Source organism: Suricata suricatta, chromosome 8 (genome assembly GCF_006229205.1).
Source record: "Suricata suricatta isolate VVHF042 chromosome 8, meerkat_22Aug2017_6uvM2_HiC, whole genome shotgun sequence".
Classification (NCBI taxonomy): domain Eukaryota; kingdom Metazoa; phylum Chordata; class Mammalia; order Carnivora; family Herpestidae; genus Suricata; species Suricata suricatta.
Window position 1 is genome coordinate 87,164,582 of NC_043707.1, and position 27,867 is coordinate 87,192,448.

Here is a 27,867-nt window from a genome sequence, read left to right on the forward strand (position 1 = left end):
AGCAGAAAGCTTTCTTCAGAAGAATTTTTTAAATCTCATAAGCCAAGTCTAGTCAACTAATAGTTCTGAAGAGCCTCTCAAATCTTAGTGGATGAAAACCTATCATGATTGATTAGTAATGTCTGCTATGAGTGCAGGAAAGAGTAGAAGTGTACAAGCTGGATATTAGTCTGCTGTACCTCTACTTTTGTCTTTGTCTCTATACAAAATTCTGTTTATTACACTCTAAGTTCTAATTGTCCAATAAAGAACTCTCCAAGATCACAAAAGGGTGATGAGAGACTCTTCATACACAAGGTGGATTGCAGATTACTTGTTATCTTCCTTCTGATATCTCCATTGGACTTTCTACTCTGAAGATACAAAAAAAAATTATGTTGGTCCTGAGAACATAGGCTTAGGAACACAAATTAGGTCTTCTCTATCACTTGGTTAAGAGGTGTACACCAAACAAATACTGAAGCTGGCATATAAACTCTACATCAATAGTAAACACTCTTCTCTTTTATCAGGGAAAAGTCCCTGGCTGCTAGCTGATGCCTCTACATGCCCATATTTACTCCCCTACCGTGACCCCTCAACAGGAACATATAGTCTGGAGTCCTGGTGAGATAGAGCAGAATTTAGTTTTCAAAAGCAACCTGTACCCCTACTCTAATTTTTTAAACCATGCTCTGAGCAGTAGCTCTTCAATCATTGGCAGGAAGTCCGAGAGGCTTTTCTAGAAATTGGGCTAAATTCAGTTTAATTAAAAATTCTGCTCCCTTCTGCCATCTAACCTCTTGGGCAGTTAGGAAGCTTCAGAGGCAGAAAATTGAAAATCCCAAGTGGGCATCTCTGACAAACTAATCCTATTGTTACCTTTTATCCCTTCTATCTCCCCCAAATTCTAAGTGTTCCTTGACTTGCTTCTTTTTCTATCAAATCAATAAAAAGGTTTTTTCACCCTATAGCTTTTTGAGGCTAAAACCATAAAAATAATTACTCTTGTCATCTATGAGTGTGATGAACATTAGCCAGGGCTTCCATCTGAACATTTCGGAAGTTGTCTGTTCCATTTAGCCAACAGTAGTGGTCTCCCATGATGGGCTGCAAATAAAAAGCCCTTGTAGGCCTGGTAGACCAGATTATTCTGAAGCTTAATGAGGATTGAAGAACTGAGAAAGTGTTTGACAAGAGATGAGATTTCTGTTTCCACTTCAAATGTGGCTGGGTTTTTTGGGGATAGGGGTGGGGAGCAGCCATCAGATACCATGCCTCCAGTGTGCCCTGTTTTCTGTGACTCTAAAGATAGACCTTTAAGCATTAGCTTTTTAGCATTGATGATATGAGGCAAAGGTAAGACAATTCAAATATAGTCTGTAGGAAATAGTGATTCTGTCTCAAACTCTCTGCCCTTCTTCCAGACCCTGGAGTATGAGGGTCGTTACTATGAATGTGATGTCCTTCCTTTTATGGAAATCGGGTCTGTGGCTCATAAGTACTATCTTCTGAACATACGGCTGCCTGTGAATGAGAAGAAGAAAATCAACGTTGGAATTGGGGAGATAAAGGATATTCAGTTGGTGGTAAGTGAATCTACAGGATCCAGGCAGCATGTGACATTAGACATTGGCGAAGAGCAGTAGTTTGTGGGCATGTGTATTGGAAGGGAACCCCATCTCACTCTTGGCATCTCCGTGTGTCCAGTCCTTCCCCAGAGAAATAGAAATAACATACCCACGATGGTTGAGACCTTAAATTTACATGAGAGATTACAGAAATGGAAAGTAATGCAGTTATTGTGCCCCATTTAAGATTTTATTATGATGGTCATGATTGTGTAATAATACCAAGATAAACATGACTCACCTTGCAAGCACAAACTTTTTTTTTAAAGTTTATTTATTTATTTTGAGAGAGAGAGCAGCGGAGGGGCAGAGAAGAAGAAAGAGAATCCCAAACAGGCTCCACGTTGTCAGCACAGAGCCCACTGTGGGGCTCAAACTTACAAACTGTGAGATCATGACCTCAGCCAAAACCAGGAGTTGGGCGCTTAACCGACTGAGCCACTCAGGCATCCCCCCACTTCTTTTCTTTTCTTTTTTTAAGTTTATTTCAAGCATAAATGTTAAAGGGAGCAATGGTATTTTAGGCTCTTTCCATTTTATTTGTTTAACTGGAAAAAAAAAATAGAATACGGAGCAAGAGTCTCTTTTTATCTAAAAAGAAGTCACATATTAGGTACATAGTAGAAAATTAGGAAGCAAAAGTAAACACAATAAAGAATGTAAAAATTATCTGTAATATCTAGAGAAATAATTACTGTTGAGGTTTTGATATATCTCCCTATAGACTTTTTCTATATGGATAAATGTATACATACATATATTCTTTCCAAAAAAAAAAAAAAAAGATCATCCTCAACTGACTTCTTTGTTCCTTGCTTTTTTTCATTTAATAGTATATTGTGAATATAATATAAATATACTTTTGCAATATTGCTTAGCATTCCACTGTATAGATTTACCTTCACACATTTTAGCATCCCAACATTTTGGGAGCTATCTTAAAATAGCTCCAATTTTTCAATAAAAAACCTTACAGAAAAATCTTTAATCATGTTCTTAGTGATTCCCTTTGTATAGAGTGGATCCATTTTTTTTTTTCGCCTTTTATTTAGATTTCTTACAGTGCCTGAGGAGGGGTGTAGGGGTAGGGGGGTGAAGAGTACATGCTATGAATGTGAAAGCTCTTGATCTTAAAAGTTCAGCAGAAAAGATCTCTTTTCACTTCTCCCCAAAATACATCTGCTGGGAGAAAATAACACTAAGATATATTCACCTTCAAAATTATGATTGGTCTTTGTCTAGGGAATCCATCAAAATGGAGGCTTCACCAAGGTGTGGTTCGCCATGAAGACCTTCCTTACACCCAGCATCTTCATCATTATGGTGTGGTATTGGAGGAGGATCACTATGATGTCCCGACCCCCAGTGCTTCTAGAAAAGTAAGAGCTGATTTCAGAGCACTTTTAAAGAACACTGGCATCCCAGATCTGCCAGCTGTGGTGCTGGTTTCGCTGGGGTCTAGTTCAAGTGGTCACTGTGGTACTTGGGCTGGTGATTAGACCAGGAATCATCCTGGACTCTTTTTTACTCTTTCAGCTTTCACATGCAAATTATTATTAAATCCTAAGGATTAAACCTTTCTCACATTTCTGGCTCTCTATTCTGTCTTTGCTCTTCATTCCCATGGTCTGAGTCAGATACTTCTCTGCATCACAGTGAACAAATTGCCTTGCTCCTAAACCCAATCCTCTCACCTCCATAAAGACGATATGCTCATTGCTACATCCTCTTTCTGTCCCACATTACTGACTTTTCCTTTCTGCTGGATTATTCTCATTAATGTGCAAACACACTATACCATTTCACATTCTTAGACAAAACTCTTAGTTTTCCTACTTCCCCCCTAAAGCCACACACTGTCTTTCTACTCCTCTTTGCATCAAAACTCCTCAAAAATCTTGTCTATGTATCTTCTCCACCTGTTCTTTCTTGAGCCCATTCCACCCCTCATTAAAACTGCTCTTGACAGGATCACCAGTGACCTTCACATTCCAAATCCAATGCTCACTTCTCAGTTCTCACTTGACTTATCACCAGCATTTGACATAATTGGTCACTTCCTTTCTCTTCCCAGAGCCTCCTTCACTCTTCTCATGGTTATTCTCCTCCGTCGCTGGTCATCACTGTCTCCAGTGCTGTTTCCAACCATCTTTTCAACCTCTTAAACTTTGAAGCCAGTGCTCAGTCTTTGGGCCTCTTCTCTTTATTAGCTATGCTTATTCCCAGAGTGATGTTGTCTAGCGTTGTGGTCTTAAAAATCACCTCCACGCCGATGACTCTTAATTTATATCCTCAACCTCAAGCTCTCCCAACTCTCAACCCAAATATTCCAGCTGTTTATTTAACATTTTCACTTGCACAAAAATGTAACACATGCAAAGAACAACATTTTATTTCCTCCTACTTCAAACTTGCCCCTAGGCATCCCCACAGAAGGAAATGGTCCTTCCATCCTTTCAGCTGCTCAGGTTAGAGAAGTAGGAGTTCTCCTTTACTTCTGTCTTTTTGCCCACCCTTGTCCAATCCAGCCGGAAATCTCACTGTATCATTGCTGCCACCATAATCTAACTCACTATCATTTCTCATTTCTCACCTGGATGATTGCAAATAGCCTTTCAGTTGCTCTTCTTGCTTCCACTTGTCCTTCCTATAGTCTATTCTCAAAGCAGTCAGTGTTCCCTTTCAAGTGTAAATCAGATCTTATCACTTCTCTGCTCAAAGCTCTCTGTTGGCTTTTCATTTCCTTTGCCCTGGTCTATAAAGCACTTGGATCCCCGATTTCATCTGCTATCCTCTCTACTCCTCACCATCCCCCTTGATGATGCTCAGACATGCCTGGTATGCTCTCACCCCATGACCTTTGCATTTGCAGTCCTCTTTGTCTGAAATGCTCATTCCTAGATATCTTTGTGGCTCACTTCCTCATTTCCTTCAGGCCCTGCTATAATGTCTCTTATTTAGAGACTTTTTCCTCCCCACCTTATATGAAGTAGAACTCCTTCTCTCTTTATTCTCTTACCTTGCTTTATTTTTCTTCAGTGTATTCTCTATTTGTTATCTTTCTTCCCAGACCCATCCTCTCACCCCTGATGAATGTGAGCATCGTTAGAGCTGGAGCCTTGCCTACTTTGTTTACTTCTGTATATATTCCCGGTATTTAGAATAGTGACTGGCACATGGTAGGAATTTAATAAATATGAATGTGTTTAATGAATGAATGATATCACTCCACTGTTTATCCTTCTTACTGGGTCCTCAGTCCTTTCAACTTGAGATTCTTCATCAGAAAACTTGAAATTCTCTGATGGAGTAGGCACATTTCTTCTTGAGCTCAGCCTTTTTTTTTTTTTTTTTTTTTAATTTAATTCGATGTCATTTCCTGGCATGTGCTACATGCAGCTCCCCAAATGCTTAAAGCTGTTCCAGGCTTCTGTGCCTCCATCCAGGCTTTTCCCTTTGCTTGAAATGTTCTTTCATCTCCCCAGTCTTGACTCCCAGCTTCTTTTGGTTTCTGTCTCTGTCAAAGTTAGAAGTCCCTGTGGTAGCCTGTGCACACTTCTGTCATATCACTTGTCATACTTCATTTGGCTCAGCCACTACATATGTCTCTTTGAGTAGAAGAGGGCTACTCTCTTAGGTATCTGTATCCCTAACAAAATGCCTGGTATGTGACCCGAGCTTAATTAACCCTTGTATTTCATAGGTATGAATGAAAGTATGAATAAATCAGTGACAAAGTGAATGAACTTGATAAAGCAATGGCAATTAATAGTGCAATAGGGAAAGAGCAAAATAAAAACTAAACAAGCAGCTAAAAGAAATTGTGTTTCATGTTGTTTGGAGTGATTGATTATAGAAACAATCATGCTTGTTCATAATTGCTGAGGATATCATAATAATGATGATAATAGTGTTCTTAATGATCAGGGTAATGATTACCTGAATAGGTAATGAAGATAATTATGTTCAATGAGGTCTGCTTAAGAAGGCAGAGGAGGGGAAAAACATTGTAGGAAGCTCTTAATCTGATATGGTACCCACATGAAGTTCAGGGCATTAAGGAGGTTAGGTTCAATTATATAGAAAAGGTTAATTTAACACTCCTTCGTTCTGTAGCAGAGTCAACAAAATAAGGCATTTTGCATCTCTGTGTACATTTTCATGAGAGCTAAGACACTGATCGTGTGGCTTCGGTCCCAATACGTAACATCACATTTCCCAAAACCGGGTTGTTTTTTTTTAAATCTGCCTCCCAGATGAATAAAGCAGTTTTCCTGATATTCTTTCGTGATCAGAGTCATCTTTGCCCTTGGGATTTCCATGACTTTTATCAACATCCCGGTGGAGTGGTTTTCCATTGGCTTCGACTGGACCTGGATGCTGCTGTTTGGCGACATCCGACAGGGCATCTTCTACGCGATGCTTCTCTCCTTCTGGATCATCTTCTGTGGCGAGCACATGATGGTACGAGCCTCCTGACGAAGGAACGGATGGTGTGTGAGGCAAAATAAACTAGTGGTTGCAGGGCTGAGCTCTGGAGTCCGACCGTTGGTTCAAATTCCTACTCCAACACTTGCTAGCTAGCCGTTTGGCCTTAGGCAAGCCATTTAATTGGTCAGAATTTCAGGTTTCTTGTCTGTAAGATGGATTTTAAAGGCCTAACTCCTGGAGTTTTTGTGAGATTTAAATGAGATGGTGGCAGCACCTGGGTGGCTCAGTCAGTTGAGCTTCCGGAATCCAGCTTCCGCTCAGGTCATGACCTCACAGTTCATGGTTTGAGCCCCACATCAAGCCCTGTGCTGACAGCTAGCTCAGAGCCTGGAGCCTGCTTCAGATTCTGTACCTCCCCCTCTCTCTGAGCCTCCCCTGCTCGCACTGTCTCTCTCTGTCTCTCAAAAATAAATAAAAAGCATTTAAAATTTTTTTAAATAATAAATGAGATGATATATTTTTTATAGAAAATAAACACATAAATGCCAACAATTCCTACTGTTTCTTCTTCTTGGGCTTCAGCTCTGCTTGTCCCCAGGATCAAAGTAACCTCAGCAAATGTGGGCCTGGCTCTTTGCCGTTGGTAACTTGTCCAGGTGGCCTAGTGACCCCTGTCACCTCCCTGGTCTCGGTTTGCACAGACATGAAATCATATTTCAGGAGGGACTGAGGGTACCGTCAATAAAAATAAGAATGGAGTAGTCATCGCGTTGGGCTGAGGGGATGTGCCAGCTGGAGCTGGGTCCTCCTGTCCGGCGCTGTCAGCTTCCTAGTAGTAGACTGTTTTTAAATTCCATGGTGGTTTGGTCATTGCTTCTGAAGGCTTGCAGCCCTTCTAGGAGAACTGTGAGAGGAGAGAGAGGGGTTAGCCTGCTGCTGGAGTAGGCGCGAGGGCTCCTCCAGCAGTGGTGTGCTGAGGATGAGCCCTCACAGCAGGGACTCAGGTAGGGCAGCACAGCCTGCCACAGTGGGGTCCCCAGAGTGGGTTGTGTGCAGTGTCCCACCTGGGCTCCAGCCTGGCTGCTACACTTTGTCTTCTGCCTCTCCCTGTTTTCTCACTTTACATTCCTTCACACTCCATTTCTTGGCATCTTTGTGTATCTCTCAAGAGGTACTACTCTTGATTTTAATGAAGATAGGGAGAATATATGTCTGTTCTCCTAACTGTGAGAGATATTGATATATCTCCTGACATATTTTAATGCCTTAGAGTCTTTATTTTGTCCTCTGGGGACCACCCGCCTGATCAAACACAAGTGTTATGTCACATAGGAATTTAACTCTGAACGGGTTGTTTTGCAGACCACAGATCTCCTACTGCTGAGGGCACAGACCTTTCTTTGGGTTCCCATAGCATCCTGTTCCTATCCCTGTGAGGGCCCCTATGGATGGGCTGATAACAATGAGCTCCTTTGGAACAAAGATTTTGGTCTTACTCATTCTCCTCTGTCTAGAGTCTAGCATGATGCTTGATATACAACAGGTGTTTGAATGACTGATGTACCTATAGAAGTGCTTTGCTTTTCCCTATCTCTTTTCTCAATTTGCTTTTCCTCAGGATCAGCATGAGCGGAATCACATAGCAGGGTATTGGAAACAAGTTGGACCAATTGCTGTTGGCTCTTTCTGCCTCTTCATATTTGACATGTGTGAGAGGTGAGTACGGGCCTGGGGGGTCCTGGGCTAAAATGTGCATCCCTGTTTCCACTCCAGCTCCTTTAGAGGTATTCAAGGAGAGGAAGGGTGGCCGGGAGCCTAGGGGGTGAAAGCATTGGACATGGTCACATCCTCAGATAAGGATTGGGATCAAATCAAAGACAAAGCCCTTTATAGATGGAAAATATTCATGCTGGCTCTGTCCTTCAGAGTCTGTTTCCCTTAAATCTGTGAACTTTTCTTAGTCTAAATACAGCCCCCATCCCTCTGGCTGAGAGGCTAAGAATGCATAAAAAGGAAAGTTCCCCTTTGCCTCTGTATTAATTGTGTCTTTTCATATCGTTTTTCTTTGTAGAGGGGTACAGCTCACGAATCCCTTCTACAGTATCTGGACTACAGATGTTGGAACAGAGCTGGCTGTATCCTTCCTTGATGGGTTCAGGGTTTCATTTCTTGCCATAGCTGCCTGGTCCCCCAACATGATTTTCTAAGTCCTGCTAATGTTCTCCGTGTGTGCTCGGCCAGTGCTTTGATCCTCAGACCAGTGATAATGGCACAATTAAGGCAAAGAAGAAGAATGAATGCTTGCTTTTAAGCCCCGTGAGAGGAAACAAAATGAGGAAGTTGCAGTGTGTCCTCACAGCGCAGCCAGATCAGACTTGCTAGTCTTACCAGAGCCTGTCTGAATGATCTATATGCTTGTTTACCACAGACTCCAGCATGGCTAGCTTTTCCCTACAGCCACAGAGGTTCATATCTGGGCCCTCGTGGAAGAGCCCGTTTCTGAAGTCATCTGTGTGCGGGACTTCTCACAGTGACCTTGGTGTGCCGGCCTACAGTGCTGCTGCCATTAGTTTCTGAGACCAAATGGAGATAAGGCTAAGGTGATTAGTTCCAGAGGAGTTGCCGATGCTTCTGGTTGGTTGGCCTCAACTCTGTCTGAGTCATCTTCATGAAGCAGAAGCGAGGGTCTTAGCTTATCCCCTTTAGGATGCTGGATTTAAATATTTTATCTTCCTGAATAATATGTCAAGTGCTTTGGGAGAAAAAGACTCTCCTCTGTAATGGGGAGAAAGGCTGGAGTTGTATTATTTCCTGATGGAGAATATCTTGTCATGTGCTGGTAAATAATGCTTTGTCCGGCCATGATGTGTTTCTGGGCTTCTTAACATCAGAGGAAGTTTGTGAGCAAACTGAGTCAGTAGTATCATTACCTGAAAGATGAGAGAGTTGAGCTCTACATGACTCCCATCCTTCTTCCCCAAAAATGAGCTGCACAACACAGGAAATATTCATTATGTTAAATCTACTTCAACCCTTTCCTTGTACAGATATGATGGAGGTTCAGGGAGGCAAATAAAATGTTAGGTCTTGTAGCAAAAAGCTATATTTTCTTCATTCTAGGGTACTGTTGGCTTTAGGGAAGAAAGAGAAACTGCATTAAATGTATTATTTAATGAAATATACATGCAGAGTTCACACTTGTTAAAATACTTTAAAATATGCATTGTGGGGGTAGAGGTGGAGCAGAAAGGACTTGCATTCAGGTCCCCTCCTCCCAAGCCAGCTCAGTGTACCCCAATCCTTGGTGGGTCTCAAGCTGAGCTTTAAAGATAGGTCTCAGAGTTGCCCTGATCAGTTTCAAAGTATATACTGTGCCCCCCCCCCCGCCCCCCCATTCCCAACTTGGCCATCTGTCCTTCTGCTCCCTGTCCCATTTAACAGGATTTTTCTTGTGGTAACAGAAGATTGCAAACAGGACTTCCTCCCTGGTTTTACTTCAAGGACTTCTGTTCCATACCCAGCATCCCTTTCAGCTGTCATGGCTGTCCCATCCCCCACTCCATCACTTCCTAATTCCAGCGTGTCTCCATCTCCTTATAAATCCAAGGACCAATTAGACCATTGGTTCTCAAACTCGGTTTCCCTGCTCTTGGAAAATCTGATTTCACATATTGTCAGTGAAACCTGGGCTTCATTTTAGCTCTTTGGGTGATTTTAATGCAGTGTTCTACCTGATCAGTAATTTCCAACCATATCTGGTATTTTAGTGCTTCTCAAATTCATTGTACATACATATCTCCTGGGAATCTTGTAAGAGGCAGATTCTTACTTAGTAGGTCTGAGTGGGCCCTGGAGTCTGCATTTCTAACAAGCAAGGCTCTGTTCCTCTTTTTCCTTGCCTCAGAAAGCAGTTTGGTTCATTCCATTCTGTTGTACTTTTATGTTAGAAAATCTCTATCACTGACATTAGAATGCCAGGTTTTAGTATTTTATCCCCCTGAAAATTGTCTAACTATTTGGAGACAGAGAGTGTTGTTGGCAACAGAGCTGCGAAGTGCTTGTGTCCCCACCTAGCCTGCCATTTCCTTTACTGGAAACCACCAGATGGCCTTCATCATTGTGGCTGGCATCTGCCTCTGCCTCTACTTCCTGTTTCTGTGCTTCATGGTGTTTCAGGTGTTTCGGAACATCAGTGGGAAGCAGTCCAGCCTGCCAGCCATGAGCAAAGTCCGGCGGCTGCACTACGAGGTGAGCAAGTCCCTTGGCTCGTGCAGGATCTGGTAACTCAGTGTCTCCTGCTTAATGTGTAAACACACACCACACACCTATGCCAGGAGATTAGAAGCCTTTGTTTCAAATACACTTTGAGAGGCTCTCATGTAATATAGGATCTCTGGGTGAAATAAGAGGCTAAATCGGACTCTAAAAACATCCAGCTGGCCTGTGTGGATCTGGGAGTTTTCTGTGGTACATATGTCTTTCTGTCCTCAGTAGGGGTGAACTTGTTCAGCAGGTTCTTCAGCTTTGGAATGGAATGTAGGTGATACTAGATGGGAGATTTGACTAGGGTAGAATCAGGCTTTGGCTGGGGTGAGGCTTTAGGTAAGGTTACCTTGCTGAGAATCAGCCTTGAGACTGGGCTTTAGCCCAGGTGACCTGATTTTTAGACTCCCAAGAGGCTACATTTCCTCTAACCTACCCAGCAGGTGATCAGATAGAATTCAGTAATCTCTGTTTATGTATTACGTGTCTCATTCAAGGGAAAACATTCAATATCCTCTAATCTCTAATGTAAGCAACACATTCTTAATTTCTCAAGGATCCCTTGGACTCATGTCTAAGTGGCTGTCCTTGGAGAGCCATGGGCCTAATTCCTCCGTGAAAAGAAACAGAAACTGCAGAACCCCTGGGTTTATATATGCAGTAGATCTGCAGCTAAGAGCCCCTGAATAAGAGGTGTGTCTCCCCTGAAACCGAGGTTCCCTTAAATCCTGCTCTCAGGAAACCCTGGGCACTTTCTGAAGCTTTGCCTGTCTCTGGAGCTGGAGTGACACATGAGAAAATTCAACCCAATCCACTTCATGTTGATTAATATGCACATTTCTTTTTGTTCACTGGAGCAGAATTTTATTACAACCGCAGAAAACTTGGATTTGGTGACTTTGAACCCTTGCAGAGAAGCATAACCAGCTTAGCAGGGAAATTAGCAGGCTCACAACGTGCTGTGAATATAATTTCCCAGGCTCTGGTATCACTGTTTCATGAGAGATAAGAACATAAGAAATATTTGGCCCAATAAATTTTTCAGCCACATTCACCTATGCTGGAGAAATGTTACTATGTGAAATTATTTTACTAGTCACTCTCAGGGATTTGGTTTTATAGATTTCTTTTAAATTAGTTTTTTTTAATAGATTTATATATCGAGAAAAGGATTGGTACTGGCTGGCAGAGTGTTCAGCTACTCTTTTTCTCCTTCCTAATAGGGGCTGATTTTCAGGTTCAAGTTCCTCATGCTGATCACCTTGGCCTGTGCTGCTATGACTGTCATTTTCTTCATTGTTAGTCAGGTAAGTGGATCCTGAACAGTCAGGGTGAGAATGTACCTGGAAAGGTGCCTCTACTCTGCATAGAAAATTCTAGAGGGCTGCTGAGGAAGGAGCAGGGAGGCTCTAATGCTGGGAAGCTCTTCACACCATGTTTTTAAGGCTGCTCCAATCTGGGACATATCACCTGGCCAGAGGTGGACGGAATTGTCTCTTTTGGTACAGCCTCCTGGGAAGAAGTTGCTGAATAAATTAAAAGCCTGCAGCCAGATTGAAGGGCACTCGCTTCATTTACTTAAGAGATGACACTTTTCAAGCCCTATAGCAGAACACCAAGAAGCAAGTATCAGTTTGATTTGATCCTTATCTAGTATTAACGTAGATCCTTTTACAGTCCATCAGCCATTCTCTGCAGTAATTATATTGCCACTTAAACATGAAATATAATTCACAAGTGCCCTTGATAGAAGCTTACCTTTCTGCTGGTTATTTCCAAAACTCAAACTTGTTCTCTTGATGACCTCAGTAATGGTAATAATTTTAAAATCTTGGTAACTGGATTTGGAAACTGGCAAGTGCCATTTAAGTCTGACATGTCACCTTTCTGTCATTCACTGGAGCTTCACAAAAATCCTGTGGGGAAGTAGGGTAAGGTTTGCTACCCCAGTTGCTGGGATATGAAATCGAATGGTCTTGGAGACATTTCCCATTTGTGCTGTTTTCCAGCCGGATGGGACTGTTGATGGGTTATTTCACATTCTAAGGTTGAAGTTTCTTACATGTAGAATGGATATCATAATGGTACTGCTGCAAAAGGTGGCTATCAGGATCACAGGAAGGAGTGCTTGCAAAGTGATCTGCAGAGTGCTTGGCACATGGCGGGCAGGAATAACTGTGCTCTTGCAAATAGGAAAAAGGGTAAATGTTGTGCCAGGGAACATTCCAGAGGACATTCAGTAAGTTAGGGACCAGAACGCAGACATTTTGACTTTTTTTTTGGCCAGGTGTTCTGCCATCCCTGTATTTGGCCTAAACTGAGACTGTAAGTAGTGCAGATAGAGCCTTAGAGCCAGACTTGTCTTCCTGCTAGCTAACTTCCTGAGAGGGGCTCCTGTGCTTTTTTGTGCCATAGACCCCCTTGGGCAAGCTGGTGGAGGCTGTGGGCCTCTTCTCAGAATGTTTTTAAATGAATAAAATAAAATACTTTGGATTTCAAAGGGAATCAGATATATAGGTATTTGCAATTATATATGTTACAGATATTACAGATCTATGTCTATAATTGCGATTGATATGAAAATATGGTTTCTGTTGGTGGCAGAATTAGCAGTGGTGCTAATATTAACAGGAAGTTGTTTTCTACATTCATAAACGAAAGAAATGGTAACTTTCAGCCAGAAACTGGTGAAAATAAAGGTATAATTGTTCTCATTCCTGTTCATGGACGCCTCAAACTTTATGGAAAGACATCCAAGGGTGCCTCTGACCCAAGTTAGGAGCCCCTGGGAGCACTAACCGGGCAGTGTTAGTAGTGTTGCTGTTGAAGGCTGACATGAATGTGGAAAAAAAATAAGACAAATATGCATATCTATCTTCATAAGTTCTGCTTACCACATCTGCTGTGACCTACACCAGTGCTGTGTTTGTATCAGACTGTTTGCTTATAAAGCTTTGGAAACCTCACTCACCACTCCAAATGCAGTAAAAATATTTCAAATCTGACTGAGTTTTTTATTCTACCAGCTAAGATTCAAACAAGGGTGTCTGAGGCCTGACTTCTTTGGCCAGTTCTCTTGTGTGACCAAAGTGTCCCGTCCTCCAGTGCCTCGGTAACGTGCCGTGACCCTTAACACGGTCAGCTGGGGGGGTCCGAGAGAGCAGGGCACGCTTGGAGAAACAGAACCTCAAATCTACTGAAAAGTAAAAGGCAGTCCCAAGATACGCTCTCAGGGAGGCCGAAAGAAAGGGCACTTTGGATCCTAACGTGTGTGTCTGCCACCTCTGAAGGCTGAAGCCACACTCCCACAGTCCCTGTGCCACTTACTCTCCTGGCTCTGCAGAGGGTCCCTTCCACCTGAAGTCAAGAAGGGACAACTGGCCAATCTTTGAGCAGCTACATGTTGCCCAAATTTAGCCTTGTATATGTTAGAGAGCGCACCTTTTTAAAGCAAGGTAGGCCAGTTCTTCTAAGGAGCAGAGTTTGTGGCTTTTCTTTGGAGAAAAAGATTAATATTCCATTGCCCCAGTATTTTCTAACACAGTTCCAGCCTGTGGCTGGCTTTTTATATCTGCCGCGACAGTCAGCCTGGAGTGGATTTCAACTCCAAGGGGGTAGCAGCGAGTTCTTTTGGATTCCATTAGCTCCTCACATTCCTCCTGCTGGGTTATTTTTTTAAGGTTTATTTATAGATATCTAAGACGTTTTCAGGCATAACTCTCAATGTCCCAGGTACTGTACTAATATAGTCATCAGAGGATTTATTTTTTAATGTCATTTTGGAATGTCTCAGCAATGAGCTCACCTGAAAGAAAACCCATTGGGTAACTTTTTGAAATAGATCCCAGCCTTAGGTAAAAGGAATGTATTAAAACTCCCATTATACTCTCAGGCTTGCTGAGAGAGCTTGCATTTAAGCCCCATGAAATATAATGCGAGGGGATCTCGCCAGGATATTGAAGCTCTGAGGCCAGGAATGAAGGGCTAACAGGAAGCTGTGGAATGCAGTGACCTTGAGGCTTTGTAGCTGGGTCCTGAGGGGCAGTCTTTTAATGCCTGCCATTTTAATGGCCTCAGTCATAGCAACCGAGAGATGGTACATCACAGTCTGGTATTTTAGCCCCTTCCCTCTGGAAAAGAAAGAGGCGTTCCGTTTAGAGGTGGCAGACAGTAGGGAACAGAAGTGCAATGCAGGGGAGAAGGTCACCAACCTTCACTAAGGGGACCCCCAGGTGCCTGACATTCAGGTCAAGCCACATGCAGCAAACTCCCAGAGAGCCTGTCCCCAGCTCTTTTGTGTGTATGTGATCACTTCATTCTGCTACTTACAGAGGAAATGTTTCCAGTAAGAGAGCCTGTGTCTGGGATTTGGAAATCTTGTTGTTAAGTGGAATGTTGGTTGTCAAGACTACTGGGTGTAAAAGGATTTGACCTTCACTTGGCTCCAGGGGTATAATTGGGTGGTTTCACACAAAAGTAAATTGTTCAAATGTTAAATCAGGAAAAACAGGGACTTTTAGAAATAAGACTTATGTAGAGGGAAGATGATTTTCTTTTCTTTTTTTTTTCCTTTTTCCGTGGGGGCTATCTGATTTTTTTTCTCCAGAAGTTAAAATAGGGTGAGTGTCCCCTCTCTGCCTTGGTGTTAATAAGATTTTGGATTTCCAGGGCCTGCTCTGTTGAGGCTGCTCACTGTGGTTCATGTTGGTTGGCATGTTTTCAGAGCTCCGGAGGTCTCGGGCAGGAATAACTGAGAGGAGAAGGGCACGCACACAGTTGAGTGACACTGTGTATACAGCTCATTTATGCAAATTCAACTCTTTGCCCCCAGCAGGAAATAATACATTTAGAGATGACAGATTATGGGTCTGGGTAATTCTGCAGCTCCATGCTAAGCAAGGTGCATGCGTCTCACAGCAAGCATGAGATGGGGGCACGAATCTGCTGTGGCTCCTCAGGCCACCCGAGCGCCTGTGTGTCCCTCACGGATGAGCATTTTCATTTCAGTGGTTGGACTGGAAAGTTGTACTTTGCATATATATCCAGTCTACTGTGGATTACTATGTCTAGGACAAATAGTGCATATGTATTACTATACGAATTTGAATATACAAACCTGTGTATGATAATGTGCATTATGGTTAATTAAGTGAATTTTCAAGGGAAGTTTGGTTTTCCATATGCTAATTTAACACACTCACCCCTGTTTACCATAATACTCCCACTGTTAAGAATACCTTCTTTTGGAGTCAGAGCCATAACTTTCTGGCTGAGCGATCTTGGGTGAGATAATGTATACCTCCCTATGGCACAGTTGACCATAGATTGAGTGGAAATATTATCTGCCTACCTCATAAAGCCGTTATTAAGACTGATATCTTCCATGTAAGATTCTTACTATAGTGCCTGTGTTAGCACTGACACTGTAAATGTCAACTATCATTATCTTTGTTATTATTTTAAAAAGTCAGTTTTGTTAATATATGTGTTAGAGAGCAATATTTAAGTGAAATAACACTTATTAGCCATTGACACTTTACTTTTAAGTAAAATTCTCATTATTTACTATGGAACACGATATTTTCTCTTTACTTTGTGATCAGATATTTCTCTAGAGTGATTGTTTCTACTTTCCCTTTCTACTCCCATGGATTTACACTGCCATTCCTGCACATGCCAGTACTTTTGCCTATATTCATTCAACAAACATCTATCTATCGAATACCATTGTGTACCTGGAATTCAAGTGGCTATTTCCTTGAGATTAGTCATGCCAGTCCTGACAAGAATCAGTTTCAGCAAAATTAAAAAAGTTCTGAGTATTCCCAGCTCATGTCATAGGAAGTAGGGTCTCTTGCAGGCCCTTCCTCTATTGAGGGGCCCACTGCCTTAACAGAGTAGAAGAAAATCAGAACTGCCTTACTCCATCTTACCCATAGTTCCCAGCCCAGCTTCCCCTCCTTCATCACATACAGAAGGGTTCCCTGGGTTATGACAGCAGGTACATATATTTCTGGGGACTATCTTAAGACTTCCTCTCCTCTTCCATTTTATGCACTAAAAGTTATCTTAAGTATGCCCGAAGTACTGTAATGTTTATAAAGTTAGGATATTCTTCTTTAAGAAGAGTGACATTTGGAGACATTGCTAAGAAGTCAGTCCTAAGTAGCTTGAATGCTTGTACATTGTTCTAAAATGAGTAACGGTTATGAAATTCTTCTTTGCCAAAAAATACTCCTGAGCACGTCACATCAAGTGAATTACTTTTTAAAATAAATAGGAGTTTGCAGTGGTGGTTTATGCATCACAAAAATGAAAAATTATGTATCCAAGGCGAAATGAAAACTGGTAAGTGAACAATTAGTTAACCTAATTAATTGACTCTCCAGGTCTTTCAAAAGGAAACACCTGTACTTACAGCTTTATTATGCCTGGGGCCCATGGGGTCATGGGCTATAATGATGGTGTCAAATGAATAGAGACTATAACTTCATGAACAGGAGGTGAAATCTGCCTGCTTGTTAAAGTCATTAGCATTTAGATAAAACTTACCATCTTACACTTCAGCTTCTAGACGAAGGGACTCCTAGAGATGGCTTGCATAACCCAGCCTCATGAAGTTATCACAGGAACATTTGTCCAGTTTTTCTTACTCCCATTTAAGATTTCCTGTAACAAGCAGAAGTAGTCAGGATCCTTTCACTGATCCCTGAGCTGGCACACATTTTTAGTCACCCAGGTCAACAGTTCTGTTGACAGTTCTTAGTGTAAACCATGTGTCATCAGACAGCCCTCAAAACAATTATCAGGTCATTAACATAGACACAAGCAGCCTCCAAACATTCTTGTGGAATTGTAAAGCATATGAAATCTTCATAATTACCTTCATGAGTGACTTAGATAGAATGACAGTGTAAGACCTAAGATTTATTAAGTGTTTACTGTGTGTCAGGAAATTTCTAGGAATATGTTTACTTAATTCTCCTCAGTAACCCTGCAAGTTTTTATACTGCACTTAAGGAAATTGAAGTTCAGAGTTGTAATCTTACTTCTCTTACTTTAAACAGTGAGTGGTGAAGTCTGCACTGAATCCCGTCTCTGACTCTAAGCCTGTATCTCTCTGCTTCCCCACAATGGCCCACTAAGGAAAGCTACTTGCTCTCACTCATTTGCTTCTTTAATCAACTCGTCTTCATTGAGCCAGTGTGATGCATCAGGCACCGAGGGTATGACAGTAATCACATCAGAAATGGGATCTGCCTACAGGGAGTTACATCTAGCTGGGAAGACAGAGAACAGAGGAGTTATAGTTAGGGATAAGTGTGATACTCAAACACAATTTCTTTTAATTAAGGATAACTGTGTACTGCTGTTTAAGGAAGAGATCGTCTCTGGGTGACTCTCTGGGATGTACAGCCAATGTGAGAACCACTGACTGTGAATTTAGTAAATATAGGAACCTAAATTCATACTGGTATGATTTAGATTTAAAAAGGAGTCTTACATGGCCCTTTACTTTTCCTGTGTGTAGAAGACAAATGTCGTTTTGTGTTTTTGTGTTGTTTGGTTCCTGTCTTGGTGGTTGTTTCTTCTGGGTTCTAATTGAATGTCACTGTCCTTTTTCCATAGGTGACTGAAGGCCATTGGAAGTGGGGCGGTGTCACAGTTCAAGTGAACAGTGCCTTTTTCACAGGCATCTATGGAATGTGGAACCTGTATGTCTTTGCTCTGATGTTCCTATATGCACCATCCCATAAGAACTATGGGGAAGACCAGTCCAATGGTGAGCTTCGGTCTCCTTAGAACAGCTGTATTCAGGATATAGACTTCAGTCTCTGGAAGGCTCACGTAGCAAAGGCTCTGGGTTCCCTAGTCAGACTTTCCCTCCAAATGTCAGTGAGCACCCCGAGGGGCTGGGGAGCCATATGGCAAAAAGCCAGCACAAGGCAGATATTTCTTTAAGTCATCTTCTGGTTTTGTTTTTAATGTTTTATTTAGTTTTGAGAAAGCACAAGCAGGGGAGGGGCAGGGTCTGAAGCAGGCTCTGCGCGCTAACAGCAGCTAGCCCGATGTGATCGGCTTGAACTCGTGAACCGTGAGATCATGACCTGAGTTGAAGTACGATGCTCAACTGACTGAGCCAACCAAGTGCTCTGTCTTCTACTTTTTTAATCTTTAAACATCAAGAATATTGCATTCTAGGCTGAAATATGTGCCAATTTTAGTATAAAACTTAAATTTGCTTTCCTCAATTTGAGCAAAATTGACTATTGGAGATTATGCCATATTTATTCTTCTGGTTTGAGAGGCAAGATCTTAAGGTAGCAGGTAGAATGGAACTAGGTCCTGAGAGTTGAAGATTGAGCTGGCTTCATTTTTTTCTCCACTCATTCTGCAAGGCTGTTTGTTGCCCTGCATCCAGACCAATATCTATTTACCTGTCCCCAAGCAGTTTGTGATACAAGGAGCCTTAGGGAACTTAGCCAGTCTGGCTGTGTTGTAGGTGATGAAACTGAGGCCCAAAGAAAGGAAGGGCTTGTCTGGGGTTTCTCTCCCAGCCACAGCAGAGGGAAATGACTATCCCTGCCTAGGCTATGCTCTTAACTTGGAAGAAGTGACCTGCTAAGCAATGGATCTGGTAGATCCTCTTTCTTTTGCAGTCAAATGCTCTACCCCTGAGCTATACCCCCGGCTCCTCTTTCTTTTGAATACTTAGGCCTACACTGTTTGGCTCCACCCTTATCCTTCCTTCTCTTTTTCACACCTCCTTTACCCCAGTCATTTACTTGGTATTCTTCAAATGTAGGATGTTCTTTCTCAAATCAGAGCCAGTGTCCTTCACTGCCTTGGAACAGAGATCAGGGCTGGAAGGTCTGCATGTCTGCTGCTGTGGCACCAAGCTGGGCCTTGCTCATAGCAAGTGCTTACCATGAGTGTGTTGAATGAATTGATTCATATCCTGTGTCCATTTGGGTTTAATAAAATCCTGCCCATCTTTTGGGCTCATTCAAAATGGTTCCTTTTTCTTGAAACCTATTCCTCATCACCCCAGTTGGAGATCAGCAAACTGCATTCAACAGGATATTGTTGCCCTAGGATGTTGATAGGTTTTAGTAGTCAAACAATTTGAGAATCACTAAGTTTTTAATCAGCATTAATGAAGTTTTTGCTTCAAAACATCTTAATGCCTTTAGTACAGTAATTTTTACTGTAAATCTTTTTAAATGGTAGTAGTAATAGTGTTTACCCAGATTATTTTTATAAAATTTATTTTTTTATAGTTTATTTTCAAGTTGGTTTCCATATAACACCCAGTGCTCTTCCCCACAAGTGATCACCTCCATGACCATCACCCTCTTCCCCTTTCCCCCTCCACCTTCAGCCCTCAATTTGTTTTCAGTATTCAAGAGTCTCTCATGATTTACCTCCCACCCTCTCCCTAACTCTTAACCCCCTTCCCCTCCCCATGGTCCTCTGTTAGGTTTCTCCTGTTAGACCTATGAGTGAAAACATATGGTATCTGTCCTTCTCTGCCTGACTTATTTCGCTTAGCATGACACCCTAAAGGTCTATCCACTTGCTACGAATGGCTAGATTTCATTCTTTCTCATTGCCATGTAGTATTCCATTGTATAGATAAACCACATCTTCTCGATCCATTCATCAGATGATGGACATTTAGGCTCTTTCCATGATTTGGCTATTGTTAAACATGTTACAATGAACATTGGGGTACATGTGCCCCTATGCATCAGCACTTCTGTATCCTTTGGGTAACATCCCTAGCAGTGCTATTGCTGGGTCATAGGGGAGTTCTGTTGATAGGTTTTTGAGGAACCTCCACACTGTTTTCCAGAGCAGCTGCACTGGTTTACATTCCCACCAACAGTGTAGGAGGGTGCCTGTTTCTCCACACCCTTGCCAGCATCTGTAGTCTCCTGATTTGTTCATTTTAGCCACTCTGACCGGTGTGAGGTGGTATCTCACTGTGGTTTTGATTTGTATTTCCCTGATGATGAGTGACACTGAGCATCATTTCATGTGTCTGTTGGCCATCTGGATGTCCTTAAAATTTATTTATTTATTTTAATGGAGGGAGAGGGGCAGAGACAGAGGAAGAGAGAGGATTACAAGCAGGATCTGCACTGTCAGCACCGAGCCCAGTGTGGAGCTTGAATTCACAAACCACAAGATCTTGACCTGAGCCCAGATCAAGAGTTGGATGCTTAACCAACTAAGCCACCCAGATGCCCCTCCAAATTATTAAACCATTTGGCCCTGGACCCCTTTTTCCAGGCACTGTATCTGTTTGGAATGAGTATTTTGAGGATGAGGCTGAGGGAACATGACTACACAGTCCACAGGACACTGCGTAAACGCAGTAGATGAGTTTGCCTGTACTTTCCCTTTCCTGCGGGCATATTAACTCCTTAAAGGCCAAGGCTAGGTTCTTAAGGGTGCTTTCAAAGTGTTAATTAAATTAATGCTTTAGAAATAAGAGTTCTAGATTAATTTTCATATTTCACAGATGGGCCAATGATCTTGAGAGTTGGGGCTAAAGGAGGGGGTGGTGACATGACAGATGATGTGGAAAGTGAAGGGCATCTGTGTTGAGGGTTGGGAGAGTGACTAGTCTTAACCACTATCCACCTCCAATACTATACCTGCTGCTTCTGTGCAAGAGCATCCTTCAGGCCTCACTTCCTCCCTACTCCTTGGCTGGTCACGCTCAGTGTGGGAAATGGGGGTACATAGCCTCTCAAACAGTGGATCTTCAGAACACCAGCAGGAAGGGATTCTGGGCTTGTGAACAAGAATCTTGATTTCATTTCATGGTCATCCTGTTGAACTTTGACAGAAATCACATGAACGTGTCCGTGACTTGAGAGTATTAAGCAGGCATCCACTATGTGAAGAGTCTGCCTTCCAGGGAAATACCGCATAAGGCAGTCGCTAGGCTTCCTGGGAGATTGGAATGATACTACGAATGGGTAGTGGTTACTGAATACTGACCATGTGCTAGGCCACTTTATGTAAACTATTCTGGTTGTTTTTTCTCTGTGACCAGTGGCGAACTGCTTAACCTCTCTGTGTACCACCTCTCCCAACTATAAGTGATCTCTTTTAAGTCTTTTGGAACCATAAAATCCTGTGGTTCTCTTTCTTCCCATTGGCAGAGAAGGGGCGGAAGAGCGCCTCCTGTCCTAAAATGGCAGCCCAGAGTGTGATTCTGTCACAGGGAAGCGGTTTCCAAACAGTGGTGAGAATTTGCCCATCGCAGCACTGGTAGGCACATGAGAGGCCGGAGCGGTGGCCCAGCCTGCAGCGGCAGGTGACTGCCCACCATGCTGTTGGGCCAGGTGCTTGATGTGCAAGCCAGATGTCAGGCAGCTCCCATTAGGACTTCTTACTCTGCACAACAGCCACCCCCTGAGGTTTGAAACCTTGCAGTTGAGAATAGCACTTGATCTGTTCCCCATCAGAGTTTTTTTTTTGTTTGAAGGCAGCTTGACCTGTAATTTCACAGAAAGCTCAAAAGCTAGTTCTCAGCAGGTGGTCATATCCCCCAAATCCCTTGCCAACTGGTGTTCAGAAGTATTCATGGTTTTGTTTTGATTTTTTTTTCCTGGATTGTCACTATGACTGGGATGTACCACTAGCATTTAGTGGCCAGATTCTAGGGATGCTAAGTGCCCTGCGATGAGCAGAACAGCCCCTCGTACTGGAGAACTGCCCTGCCTAAAATGCCGATAGAGCCCACGCTGAAAGACATTCTTCAAGCAGTTACATAAACACTCATCTCACAGTTGAGCAGTTCTGTGATGGTGTCATGATCAGCTGTGACTTCACAGCAGCCCACGAGCACCTGGCAGTTTGTTGTGCCCTTCCCTTCCTATGTGGTCTTGACCTTGTGCATTTGGAAGGGACTCTTCCATGTTGGGTTCTCTGATCATTTTCCTTCTCTACCCTCTTTCATTTTCTCTTCATCTGCCACCAGACCATGAGTGTCTCCTAGAAACTATGGAGCATATGCCAAAATTTTGAAGCTCCTTGGAAAGAGCTAGTTTGGAATATTACTTAGAAACCTAGAAAGTGAACTCCTGTATTTTAAAATTCTCTGGGTCTCTGGACGACATCCTTTCTCCTCCCCTAGCCTTCCTATGCTTCTCTTCCTTTCTTGTGGAAAGTTTTTATTTTTAAGTTGGCTTGGGCTCCCCCACACCCCCGCCACCTTGTTTTTAAGGTCTGGAGCCAAGAATTCAGATCTTTTGCTACAGAGAATGAATCCCAGGTTTGTGGTGCTTTTTGCCTTCATGAGACGGATCCTGGATGGACCTCTGGAAAAAGCTCCTTTCCAGGAACTTGGCAGGCAGTTTCTGATGCAGCCAAAGGGGACAAGGAAAGAGAAAGAACACTGAGAGAGGTTGTTTTGTTTGGACATGGAGAGAGATGCCAAGCAGTATCAGGAGGGGAGTGGGACATGAAGGCAGAGAGCATAGATTTTGCTTCTCCCTTTTGGTCGAGGAATGGACTGAGAGAAACAAAGCATATGGCAGGATCTAGAAAAGGTCAGTTTCCAAAGAGCATTCTTTTCCCTTTATATATATTTTTTTCTCTTTTATTTTGTGCATCAGAAAGCAACCCTTAGAGATGAACCAGACAGTGCTTCGGTACGTAGCACTGTGTTAGGTTTGATAAGATGGAGGGACATAAAGCTCAAAAGAGTGGCTAAGACACAGCCCATGCTCTCATGGGGCTCATAGCCTCATCTGAGAGACCAGGCTTCCTTGACGGCCTCCTGGAACTCGGGATGTGGCAGAGCAGCTCCAAGCCGGAATGCCCTCAGGTTTTCAGCAGCTGACAGTCCTGCAAGGATGTAGAACATTGGGTTCAATCTTGTTGGTTGATTTACCATAGCTGCTGGTGCCAACACGTTTATGTGGGTCAATTTTATATACATACATATATATGTGACTCTATGTCTATGTATATATGGTTTTTAAAATTTTTATTTATTTTTGAGAGACAGAGAGAGACAAAGCATGAATGGAGGAGGAACAGAGAGCGAGGGAAGACACAGAATCCGAAGCAGGTTCCAAGCTCTGAGCTGTCAGCATAGAGCCGGATATGGGGCTGAACCCACTAACCGTGAGATCGTGACCTGAGCCAAAGTCAGATGCTTAACTGACTGACCCACCCAGGCGCCCCTATGTATATATGCTTGTATATAAACATTTTATGTGTATGTGTACATATATGTATACACACATATACAAACATGTATAATATTTTTTAATTTAGCAGAGATATTTTTAGAACTGTTTCTTTTAAGGACAAGTCACATTTTCTGCCCTGCTCTTGCTGCCTTTTCATTAAAGTTGTTCTTTTTACCTGTTTCCATAAGCAACTTGTGAATCATTCTGGATGTCTTCCCAGGCAGGAACAGATCTCAGCAGGCGGATGTTAACCTTAGGCTGGAGCGAAGGCAGCATCTCCCGGGGGTCCAGCCTCGATGTCCCACACACATGACGTACTGTCCAAATCCCCTCAGCCACCAATTCATGGGGGGGAACAAGTTGGAGCTTCTTATAAAGTCAGATGATTCTTAATAATTGCTTTCATTTTTGTGTTCTTTCGTCTATTGAATTCTTGTCAGAAGGTTTTAGAAAAAAACTGAGAAATGGAATTCCTGACTGGATAACTATGACGAAGGGAACAGGAGACGCTCTAATTGCCAACTGGTTCCTTTCTATTTCTATTCGCACTAAATGCCTTCTGTCTGCACACTCATTCTGCTGGAAGCCACGGCAGCAGCCCCGGGTCCCATGTCATGGTAGCTGGCTACCACACTGTGTCAGTTTTACTGCCAGAGGCTTCTAAGGTCTCCTGCCGCTTGTTTCACAGAAAAGGTGGCTTTGGCTTTTGTTGCCTCAATAAATGTTTGGTTTGAGTCATGAGGCTTTGACCGTGGCTGCCTTTTATTGAGGCCTTCCCCTTGGCTGCACATTAGATGACCCACCCATGGCTAGCCTGGCTTCTTCATGTCTGTGAGCTGTGATGGAAGTGGTCTTACCCCAGGGCTGGGCTCAGACTCGGAGGCGGGTCTCATTTCCTAAGGAAGATGGAAAGCAGGTGACAAGCCACCATCAGCCTAGCACCACTTGCTCTGTTATATGTAGTTGGGCAGTTTCTGTCCCCTGCCTCTTTCAAGGCTGCTTTCCTCCAGGTGACCTGATCTCTCCTTTGCCAGGCAAAGTTGATCATTTTTTCCAGGTCTTAGAATGAACATCACCTCGGTATGAGAGGAGGTACCTCAGTCACCTTTTTGGGAGTAACTTTCTGCTTCCTAAATGTATCAGTTTGGCAAGGCTGCTGTTACAAATACCGTAGACTTGGAGGCTTAAGGAATAAAGACTTATTTATTTTCTCACAGTTCTGAAAGCTAGAAGTCCCCAGGATTGATTTCTTTGGCAGTTTCTTTCCTCGGCTTGTGGATGGCCATCTTCTCTCTGCGTCTTAACATAGTCTTCGTTCTGTGCGTCTGTGTATCCTCATCTCCTTTTCTTAGAAGGACATAGGTCATGTTGGATTAGAGCCTACCCTAGTGACCTCTTGAAAGGTTATTTTAACTTAATTACCTCTTTAAAAACCCCATGCCCAAATATAGTCCCATTCTGGCACACTGGGGATTAAATGGACTTCAACACATAAATTGAGGGGGGGGGTAATTCAGCCTATTACATTAAGATTTCACTTACAACTTTTAGGTTTCCTTATGTCCCCCCTCTTTCAATTGCCCAGAACTCAGTGTCTGGAAGGACTTTGGAGGTGGGTGGGGAATGGCTTATCCCAAGCTTGCTATAAACCACTTCATTGATGGAAAGTGATTGAGAGATGAGTGAGTTCCAGGTTAGGTGAACCCTGACCCATCAAGGCCACCGTGCCCCATCCCCTAGAAGGGATCACTAAAGCCAAGCCATGCCAGGGCACACCTATTTTCCAGTTGAGGTTTTGCCCCTAAGCTTCTTTGGGGAACATGAGGGCTGTGGTCCTGGCCTAGCCCAGCCATGCAGAGTGGAATAAGGAGGATATGAACCGGCCTATACTAGGAGAGTCTTTGTGGGTATTTTAATGAGCACCTATTATGTATCAGATACTGCACTGGTTATTTACATTCTTTGAACCATTTCTGTTTTTGTTTTAAGATTTAAAAAAACTTACCATCCACTTTATTATTAACACCCAAAATGTAGGAAGGGCATAACCGTAGAGTAAACAATAGTTTTTTTGCATGGATATAATTTAGCTTTACAAATACTATACTCTCTCCTTGCTTTTCTCCTTCTGCCATGAACCAGGCTGGACTTTATTACAAAGAGTTATTGTTTGAGCTTAACTTTGAAGAATAGGAAGTTGGTAGGTATGAGACTAGAGAAAATTCCACAAGAACAAATGAAGTCAAGAGTATTACAGAAAGAACGTAAGGTCTGGAGGTCAACATCGGTGGTTTGGAATCCTGTCTCCAGTATGTTCTGAGTATGACATAAAGAAGTATAAACTCATGGTATGGGAGCTTTCTGGCTTCTAGATCCGGGTAATGGGGTGTTCATTTGCCTTAGTGGTGGTTGTGAGGCCAGAATTAGGTAGCCCCATTCATGGAGACTGGTGGTCTCCCAGATTCTGTGAAACAATCTTGGAATTATCTTAGCCGTTTTCCTTCCTTTTACACTAAAGAATCCACAGATACACAAGGGATGGGCCAGTCTTAGGGAGCTGTGGTTTTTGTCATCTCATTGTAGTGCAGTTTATGTAGCTGTCTGTGTCCCCATGATGCATCCCAGCTGGTTAGAATCCAGCAGCAGGTGGCTACACACCTATGGTGCAGTATCATAAATAGGACCCATGGATAGTCCTTGGTGATTAAACCCCGTGCCAGAGATTGGTCTCATTTTGCAACAGACAGAAACAAGCCTCCATCTCCTAGTCAATCAGCTGAGAGGAGCTGACCTCAAAACCAGGGAAAGAGACTTACTGCAAACTGAAGAGTTCTTTTCTTTACCTTTCTTATTTTTTCCCTTTTATTCTTCCCCACCCCACTAAGTAAGAAACATACTACATTTTCAGAAAGGTTTTTTTTTTTTTTTTTTTTTTTTTTGGTCTTAGATGGGAAGAGACTGCGCATGTTTGTGCACTGAGTAGCAGGAGCCAAGAAAGAAGGAGAATAACAGATGGAGCAAGACCTTGGCAGGAGTAGGAGTTGATGGAATTTGGAGGGAATGGAGGGATCCCCACTTATGCCATGTTACTGCCATATTCCCACATTCACTCCCTGGGGGGGGGGGGAAGTTAGCCCCTGCATCAGACCCATATCGGGTTATGATAAAAGCATAGAGTTGGCTAGCTAGACACCCATTGGCTGGGTCCTCATCCCAGCTCTACCAGGAGCAAACTGGGCCACATTAGGGAATAAATCTCTAATTGTCAGTTTGAGCCTCAGTGTCTTCCTGTTTTACAGAGAAATACAGGTCATGCTATGTAGGATAAATACTCATAAAAGCTCTCTCTACTATCTGTGCACTAATATTGTCTGCTATAAATTCTCATTCATCAAATGCAAAAGCAAAATTCATCCAGATTACTGCATGTATATACTTATGACCATAATGCATTGCATGTGGACTCCTACTTTGCCAGCAGACTCTTTGGCTGCTGGACACTAGAATCAACATAGCCTAAAGGTTGAGAGCCTGGATTCCGGAGCCTTATTGCTCCGATTTGAATTCCACATGATTTACTAACCTGGGCCTTGGGCAAGTTACCTAACCTCTCTGAGCCTGTTTTTTCATCAGTAGAATGAGAATGTTGACAGTAGTATTTCTGTCAAAGGACTGGTATGATGATTAAATACATTAGTATTTGTAAAGTGTTTAGAACAATGTCTGATACATGATAAATATAATATGGGTACTCGTTAAAATAAAGAAGCCAAAGTAATTTTGGCTCAAGGGATCTGTAGAATCATATACATTTTTTCAGGACATTCTAATTAGAATAACATTTTAAGCTTAAAGAATTACAATCTTGGGTTTAAAACCTGGGTAGAATTACATTCTAGTGTCTATTTTTAAGTCTTCAGTGAAAGGGATTCTTTAGGTAAACACTTGGAGATGCTAATGGATTTATTGGGGTGGGCGGGACTCTCTTTGAAATTTTGATGACTCACACAGACATGCAGATCCCGACAGTGGCTTTGAAGTTTTGATGGCTTACCCAGATATGCAAATCCAGAACTAGTTTTGACCAAGAAATTTGAGGCCTCTGCATTATGCTAAACTGAGGAGTGGGCTAAGTTGCACCAGTGAGACTGCAAGCTAGTGACCTGGGAAAATTTACTTGTTGTACAAGTCACAGTTCAGCATGACCCCAGGGAGCCCTGTGTGAAGCGTCTGTAGCCTTTGACCCAACTGCTCTGTGCCCTTGCCCAGAGAAGGTTGCACTGGGCATGCGGAAGCTCGGCTGAAACCCGTTCTTTATGACCTCTTCTGCCCCCGGTCCTGTGGAT

At 42.7% G+C, this 27,867-nt stretch overlaps 1 protein-coding gene across 5 annotated transcripts in view; it reads left to right on the forward strand.

The window, feature by feature from the left end:
- The window catches only part of WLS (Wnt ligand secretion mediator), a 102,798-nt gene that overhangs the window by 72,541 nt on the left and 2,390 nt on the right, over positions 1–27,867 (forward strand). For 3 of the 5 annotated variants that reach the window (XM_029945955.1, XM_029945956.1, XM_029945957.1), the window contains 8 exons: positions 1,407–1,568; positions 2,853–2,989; positions 5,906–6,074; positions 7,660–7,757; positions 8,113–8,176; positions 10,146–10,289; positions 11,528–11,611; positions 17,934–18,087. In XM_029945955.1, coding sequence (XP_029801815.1) covers positions 1,407–1,568; positions 2,853–2,989; positions 5,906–6,074; positions 7,660–7,757; positions 8,113–8,176; positions 10,146–10,289; positions 11,528–11,611; positions 17,934–18,087 — 1,012 coding nt within the window. Of the gene's footprint in view, positions 1–1,406; positions 1,569–2,852; positions 2,990–5,905; positions 6,075–7,659; positions 7,758–8,112; positions 8,177–10,145; positions 10,290–11,527; positions 11,612–17,371; positions 17,531–17,658; positions 17,893–17,933; positions 18,088–27,867 lie in introns of those variants that run through there. The other 2 variants (XR_003911486.1, XR_003911487.1) reach the window with 2 other exon arrangements.